The sequence below is a fragment of the Oncorhynchus clarkii genome, chromosome 12, assembly GCF_045791955.1.
Source record: "Oncorhynchus clarkii lewisi isolate Uvic-CL-2024 chromosome 12, UVic_Ocla_1.0, whole genome shotgun sequence".
Lineage (NCBI taxonomy): Eukaryota > Metazoa > Chordata > Actinopteri > Salmoniformes > Salmonidae > Oncorhynchus > Oncorhynchus clarkii.
In genome coordinates this window covers 68,095,202-68,103,872 of record NC_092158.1, presented here as the reverse complement: position 1 = coordinate 68,103,872, position 8,671 = coordinate 68,095,202, and the positions used below count along the sequence as shown (strand labels likewise).

At 40.9% G+C, this 8,671-nt stretch overlaps 1 protein-coding gene across 1 annotated transcript; it reads left to right on the top strand.

Annotated features, from left to right (window-relative positions):
* Positions 1 to 2,660: 2,660 nt before the first annotated feature.
* LOC139422181 (homeobox B2a) lies at positions 2,661 to 5,194 on the top strand. Its single transcript, XM_071173339.1, has 2 exons — positions 2,661 to 3,081; positions 4,016 to 5,194. The coding sequence occupies exons 1-2, from the start codon at positions 2,661 to 2,663 to the stop codon at positions 4,738 to 4,740; spliced, it is 1,146 nt and encodes a 381-aa protein (XP_071029440.1). The 3' UTR covers positions 4,741 to 5,194.
* Positions 5,195 to 8,671: the final 3,477 nt, after the last annotated feature.

The following is an 8,671-nucleotide window of genomic DNA, read 5'->3' as shown; positions in this document are numbered from 1 at the left end:
TAGTGCCAGACCACTGAAAGAGCCCTCGGGTATGCGCTTGGGTTGGTCACGTGGTCCAAGGCAACACAATCTTTGCCAAAAAAGTTTAGTACACAATTTACACATAGATCGCCTCACATACCGAAACCTATTTTAACGAGAGTAGGCCTACTGTATGAAGATAATCAAAGTATGGAAAATAACATTTATTTTAATAGAAATCAACATTTATTGGCAAATAAGCAGATCACAGATGTTGGAATATGCCTATACCTAAATCTAAGAAAATATAGTTTAATAGCTTTGCTACCGAAAATACTCATTATCGTTGAAAATGCAATTAAGTTCCCTTTCAGATGCTGTTAAATATTGAAAGGCAACCATCAAGACTAATACTCTTGCTAAAACTAACTGCAACTGAGGAAGTTGATTAATATAGCAGTACTAACACAAATAACACTAACAGAATAGTAATAATAAGTCATAAAATACACGGTTTATGCTACGCTTCTACATCGACACATTTGCCTTGTCTTAAAATGATCAAATCAACTTACACCTCATTGTTAATGTGTGAAAACACTCATCACCCAACATGAATAATAAAAGACAACATATAGCATAGCTAATAGTCTGTTAAACAGTAGTTAAAAGAGAAGAATCGTTTTTCGAATTGTTTGCTTAGCTGTAAAAAAAATATATTAAAAAAACAGTAAAAAGAGCCCACCACACTCCAAATATGAAAGAGCAGATTCCCAATAAATAAATATAGAAATAAACAAATAACGTTGCAAGTCCATGTTCTGTCAAGCATCAAGATTTTTGTGGCACAAACAAACCACATGTAAAAACGCAGAGCTTCTCAAACACATAAAAAGTCCAAACAAATAGTCATAAAAAATAGGAATACACTTCCTGATGGAGAGAAATACTCCCCAGTTGTCCCAGTTGTTGCACAGTCAGCTCCAATATAAGCAAAGAGAGCCCGTGCTTCTGACCTCCTTTCCATATTCTACAGCCTGCATGTATGGGAGAAACGCGGCCTACTCACTGCCTTGTAATTTAGCTTTAAATGGGCCAAACACCCACGCACATTTCTCTCGTCGTTGTTTTTAAAAGTCAAATGGATTTGAATAGTGCACTGCAATCTTGGCCCTTTTCGTCTATTTTGAGATAGTGCTGAAGCTTATTTCAGCAACAGGGTTTTATGCGCAATGGAAAACAATTATTAGGCCTGCGTTTGGGTTGTTAGACTATTGGCTTTTGCGTTAAAATCAGTAGGCCTAGATTCTGTGGGATAGAAAGAGAGTTTCTTTGTTGCGATCTTGAAGGAAAGAGAAGAATTCTTGAGGCTGGTTGCTGTCAAGCGCTTTGCCTGGGAAAAGATTGATCACCGCAGTTCTTTTTTCCCCCACTAATTCTTCGTTTCCAAAAATATCCTAGCAGCAAGGCTACTATCCGTGTTAAACTTCTACAATATCCTTCAAATCAATACATGTAACCTAGCCCTATAGGCAATACACTACGTCCTTGCTTATCGATAACAACGAATTCGTAGTGTAAACACAGAACAAGTTTTTCGTTTTTAAGAAGCTAGGATTCCCAGTTGTACACTCGACCTCGCTGTGAACTTTAGTCAGTCGGCTCAGTAAACAAGCCGTCCATTTTTTACACTGTGAGAGAAAACTCCAAGCTAGCAGTCAGTGGAAGGCCTTGATGGGCTGCATATTTTTAGGACCATTTCACACACACACACACACACACACACACACACACACACACACACACACACACACACACACACACACACACACACACACACACACACACACACACTACATAATTTAGTAGCATATCTCCCTGCAAGGTGATAAAGAGCTAGGCTAGCAGTTATAGAAAGATAACATAATATAATTATACACTTACACACACTGACCTGGCTCGTCACTCTGTAGCTTCCATTTATGAAAACAAAAATATAGCAGTCTCCCATTACAACATGCAGGCTGCTAACCTGCACCATGCTAGGCTCTAGGAAACCGTTTTTCAGTATTTTGCCAAGCGAATCTCAGCCTCTTGTTGAGACATCTCCCATCTAGGTCGGGTGGAGTTATTTTTTTACCTTAAGTCTGCTCCTCTTGTCAAACTTTTAAGATTAATGGGCTTCTTTTGTATAAACACGCCGTTTGCCATATTGTATATGTGCTCTTAACAACAACCAAATTTTACTGGATTACATCACCAGGGTCCAGGCAGAATCTCTGCATGCAAATCTCCATTGTTTGACATGAAGGCCCTCACATAACCTCCCACTCGAAACAACGAGGTGAGACAGTTGGCAACCGAACACTTTTTTTTTCTTCTCGAAAAGAATACCCCCCTGCTAACACAAACCAATATCTTATGGTATTTTTGAGCATTTGTTGAAAATAATGCTTTCTTTAGCCACCAGGCCCCGGCTTTCCATTGGTTGAATCTTGTCATGTGACCAGGAATTGGCTGCAATTTCGCCCATAGTCTTCAGTTTAGTAGACCAAGGTCCCCATACGCTAGTAATATCACCAATATACACAATTATTAAAGCCCGCAAATACGGGATAGCGGGGAGCTAATAATCACGCGTTTTTCTTTTTATTTTACTCGTTTTCATCTCGCCGTCCGTCTGTGGACCAAGATAAGCTATGAATTTTGAATTTGAGAGGGAGATTGGGTTCATAAACAGCCAGCCTTCCCTTGCAGAGTGCCTGACGTCTTTTCCCGCTGTCCTGGAGTCATTTCAAACTTCATCAATCAAGGACTCGACAGTAATTCCTCCTCCTTTCGAGCACACCATCCCCAGCCTGAGTCCCTGCACAAGCAGCCAGGCGCGACCGAGGAACCAAAAGCGAACCACCAATGGCCTCCAGCTTCGGACGCCACAGCCGCAACAGGGCCCAGCCCCGCCGGCGAGCGCGGCTGGCCCGCTGGCACACGAGTTCCCCTGGATGAAAGAGAAGAAATCCTCGAAAAAGGGACCCAAATCTGGGAATGCCACGGTAGCCTCCTCTTCTCCCTCTCCTGCATCCTCCGGGTACGCCACTGCAGGACTTGAATCACCTACAGGTCGGTACATGATGTAAAAGACAAGGCTATACATTTGTTCTGCATTTTCTTTTCCATTTTCTTTATTTGCATGGTTCCATTGCATGTTGGTCTATACTGCTGCACCTCATAGAAACAGATATGGAAGCCTAATCTTTCTCAAATTATTGTTGCAGGGCATTTTTCTCATGTTGACGTTAATAAAAGGACAAGAACCATGCATTTATTTCTGAAATATGTGTGCCATTCTGCTCTGTGTCGTGTGTATGGAGGAGTCACAGAGACCTGCATTATGCTGCAGTGTTGCTTTGCATGAGCTATTTCCCGTCATAATCCTTATTACTAATCTATTACACAACTTTCGATTGTATTTCACTGTAACATATCCATATCTTGCATTGCGTGATTTGATGTCAGGCATATAAACATTGATATAGCCTACATATAATCGGTATATGTTAGCTATATTGCAAAGTCTTTGTTATGCCTGTATGTGTCAGATATTCTATGCATAATGCGGATGTGTGTGTGTGTGTGTGTGTGTGTATTCTTACTGATAAAGTTGCATTTCTCAAGATACAGATTGCAAATCTTGTCCTAGAATAACGATTTAATCGCAGTCAGTGTCAGTGCTGTCTTAATGATATATATTCATAACCATGTCTAGAGGTTTGGGGTAGCCATGTTGGATGTCAGTACATAACGTGGAGGCAATGGGACAAAACAAAATATGGGGCTTAGATGAATAACGCGTGTTCTCTGCAAACCTGATACACTGACATCAGAGAAGCACTGCAGTCATTTGAAAACAATGCACGTGTGGTAGGCCTATTGGGATTTTGATACGCCTCGTTCATTTTTATGGTTTTCAGTAGCTGCGTGCCAAATGTCTAGGCTCAACCCTATTAGCTTGCTATTTTGGACTTATTTATGTTCTATGTCTGGGTTATTGCAGAGGCGCAGGGTGGATTGGACAGCGGAAGCGGATCCCGGAGGCTGAGGACTGCCTACACCAACACGCAGCTACTGGAGCTGGAGAAGGAGTTCCACTTCAACAAATATCTCTGTCGGCCCCGACGGGTGGAGATAGCTGCCCTTCTGGATCTAACCGAGAGACAGGTCAAAGTGTGGTTCCAGAACCGGAGGATGAAGCACAAGCGGCAAACGACACACCACAGGGAAGGCCAAGAGGGCGACCCCGGCGGGTTCGAGCCCCTGGAAGGTGCCGATGCTTCCTCGCCTTACTCGAGCCAGCCACTGGAAGCCTCGGGCTCGGCTGCGTCCGAGGAAGAGACGTGTAACTCGGCAGCCTCCTACACGAACAGCAGTGACAATAACCAGCCCACGCCTGAGGAGGGCCAGCTGAGCTGCCAGGAGCCCGCATCAGTCTCTGACACAACAGTGCGGTCGACTCCGTTCCCAACGCCCACTGCAGATAACCCCGCAACAATGGGCAACGGTGGCGCATCTGGCCCGGATCATTCTTTTTCAGAGCAGCAGGACGCCTCCTCCCTGCCCGATTTGAATTTCTTTTCTGCTGATTCCTGCCTCCAGATTTCTGACGCTTTATCGCCCAGCTTGCAGAGCTCACTCGACAGCCCGGTAGATTTCTCCGAGGCAGACTTTGACTTATTTACGAGCACACTTTGTACTATAGATTTACAACATTTACAGTTCTAACAACAAGAATAGTGCAGAGCAATCGAATTAAGGAGAATGTCCCACCGTCTTACAATGGTATGAATGCTTCTCGGCAACAGTCCTGAAACACACTTATGAAAAAGATTCCTGGGTTTATTTTGAAGATAACATAGAACCTGAGATAGCAAAGGAGCTATTATGTTCTTTCCTGGCATTATAATTTTGGTTTACTCCATCGAAATCACATACGGATTTCCCCTTGTTCAAATTTCAGGTATTTATTGCCTTCTTGTTTTCTGACAGTATTAATTGGCAGTTACAGTAATAGACTATACTGTCTCCTTAATGTTTCAAAACTGTTCAGTGCAGCTCAATCTTTTAATTCTCAGGAAATGTAGGCCTATCAGATATATAAGCCTAAAGGATAGTTGAACTGCTTTTAGAAATTATCTCGAGACGGGCGTTGAACCTGTTGATGAGGTTTAGAACTAGTTTATTTATTGAGATTCTTTAATAGTAAATTTCAAATTATTTATTGTACATTATTTTCATAGTTGAAATAAAAACAAACTTTTATAATGTGGCCTAAGTGTTTTTGATTATGTAGTTACTAGTAAATGGAAAGTGCAATTATTTCTTTCAGATAAGAAACATATAGAAATATTGCAAATAGAGACTGTTTGAGATGTATTGGTCTACCAAATATCTGTTACTGGTCTTGGCAAATGCATAATTTGCTATTGCATAGTTGATATAATAATTCTAATAATATTAATAATAATAATAAGTAATATTATTATTGTCGTTAATATTATTTCCACACAATTATGTTGTGATGGTTTCATCTATTATATGGCAACACATGGAATCTCCAAAGGTTGTATAGCCCGTTGGTTTCAGATTTTGGGGTATTAAAGAAACACAAACGAATAATTTGCTATTTTAAATATTATTTAAATATTTTAATTATTATCTTCCAATAAGATATTTCTGGGGGAAATGCATTCTTATTGTGAATTAATTCTGTGCAAAAATAAACACGACACATATGATAAAACTGTTTGGGTAAAGACGTTAGCCAAGAGAAATCCTCATAATCAAGAGCTGATACAGAACACAATGTGTTGGCCAAGTTATTGTTTTTGTCTAGCCTAGCCTGGTGGGAATTTGGTGCATGGTAGGCAAGCCGACCTAGCTTAGCTTACTTTAGATAGCATTGTAGCATGAGGGAATGACTGAGCTAACGGCGCTCATGGCTGCTGTCATGCTGATGCAAAATGGCGCTGAGAACACAATGGGCGATATGAACAATAATGCGGCAGCCATTATAGGACATTTGGGGTATGTGGCTTCACAGCCCAGCATCCTGCAACACTTTCAATGATAATTGGGTAATACATAGGCCTATAGCCAAATAGATAAAAAAAACAGTTATGTAATTGAACCGTACCTTATGTTAATTAATGAGATAGGCCTGGAATATTTAGCACTACTGACTATTTATACCTTTGTTTGGTTTATACCTAAATTATTGACATGGTCAGAAGTAAAAGAATAACATAATAATAATAATAATATGAATAATAATTATTATTATAATACAAATGATAATAATAATAATTATGTGCAGTATTGCATTGTTTATGTAGGACTAATATGCCTAATAATCAGGCATTATAGTAGGCCTAAAATTCACAATGAATAATGTGTATTCCTAAGACATAAATGAAGCTCTTCTCTGACTCAGCCTGTCTACTGTACCTATTTAAAATGCATCTCCTGGATCTGTGTTCCAATAAGCACTCTCCTCCATGTCAACTTTACCACTGACTGTCTTACCCGCCTCTCCATAATCACATAGTCTACACACATACATGTTATCTTATAAAGCAGTATTACTATGCCATCACTACATAACTCACTAGCTAGTCCAATATTCCCTTTTATGATGGTACTTAGAGGGAGTTATTTTATTAAAGACATTGATATTAAGTTCCTATATCAAACATGAATACTATCATTATTTCATACTGCAATTACTTAGCCTACTGTGTCTCTGCCAAAGTAATGGCCCTTACATTGTACTCCTGGTGGGGAAACCAAATGTATAGTGTGCACCAGCTAGACCCAGAATGGCTTCCTAGTGTGCATGGAATCAAGTTTAAGGAGAGGAAACTGAGAACTAGAACTAGGTCACAGACCTTTGGAGTCATCAGACTCAGGGGGCCTTCAGGAAAAACAGTGGAGTGGTCCAGACAGGGTTCAGCTAAGACTAGTGTGTGTGGCAGGAATCCCCCCCCCCCCCCCCCCTTCCATGAAAGACAAAGACACCTGATCGATCCCAACTTCAGAGGTCCCCATCTGCCTCGTCAATGGCAGAGCACACTCACAACCCTGGGACCCTAGCAGTGACAGGTATGAATCAATTGAACGTTCAAATAACCACCGGAATGAATGGGGTCAGTTCAGTTCACTGGTGTACCTTGGTGTGTGTGTTTGTGTAGGTGTGTACGTGGCGGAGATAGAGGAGTGGGATTGAGGTGGTGTGTGTTCATATTTGACACGGGTGTGTATCACTTGATCCTTTCAGGATATATCAGCTGATCAACATACATCGCGAAGGCTATGGAAACATGGGTTGTGACACAGTGAGATGTTAACAAAATTAGCATTAGTAAACTTAACATTAGCATTAGTGGACGGTGAAGAATTACGATTAATGTCAAGTTTAAGGTTGAAAAGGGCAACTGGGGTGTCTTATCGACCAAAAGAAAGCCCATCTAAACTGTCGAAACATGTATCCTCAGTGCTGCATCTCAGCAGAGAGTCACTTCTTGGCTTAACTTCAGCTAGCTTAAGCTAACACTTCCCACCCTCCTGAAGTGAGTCGCTATGAGAATGGACATGTTCATTCAGCTTCTCATGTGAAACATCTAGTCCACTCTACCTGGGACCAGACCAAAACCTGGACATAAGCACAAGGAAGACCCCGGCCATTGTTTAGACAACAGAAGTCACGCCCCGAAGCCCTTACTAGATCAGTAAACACAGGAGCAGGAGGTAATGGCCGACTGATATGGTTTAGGTGCTTGATAATTGGAGGTGTGGTGCCTGTGTCTATGCTTCTCCTTCTATATTTGTTTTCTTTGGACTCCTGCCACTACTAAGAGAGAGAGTTCATCAGCCGGGTCCCCTCACAATCGGCGAAAATCAAGACGTTTGTTTATTTCCCTCTTAGAGAGCGGCCATTGCTGTGAAGTTCTTGCGAGGTGTTTCTCTTGGACGGCACAGGCTAGTAAGGTGGAGCAAGGCAGAGATTTGTTGCATAAAGAGGAATGTCACTGCCCCAGATTTTTCAATATGATGTTTACATAGTTATGTTTACACATAAATGTGGGATGGGTAAGTGTTCGCAATAGCCAATCACATTTGAATGAGCCTACTGAGTGTTGGCTATAACTCATCTGATTGGCTATGAGGGCTCACATGAGGAGGAAGTAGGAGGTAGGCCAGGAAAAGCAGCAGCTGCATGCACAAACTGTCTTCACATTGGAAACCTGACTAGGTTGACCTGTATGTACGGTGCCTTCAGAAAGTATTCATACCCCTTGACTTATTCCACATTTTGTTGTGTTACAGTCTGAAACATGTTACAGTCTAAATTGAAACATGTTTTTCAATTTAAAAAAAAATTGAATTAAAAAAAAGAAAATACTTTTCATTTACATATGTTTTCACACCCCTGAGTTAATAATACATGTTAGAATATCCTTTGGCAGAGATTACAGCTGTGAGTTATTCTGGGTAAATCTAAGAGATTGGCACACCTGGATTGTATGATATTTTCACATTATTCTTTTTAAATTCTTCAAGCTCTGTCAAGTGGATTGTTAATCATTGCTAGACAGCCATTTTCAAGTTTTGCCATAGATTTTCAAGCCAACTTAAGTCAAAACTGTAACTAGGCCAC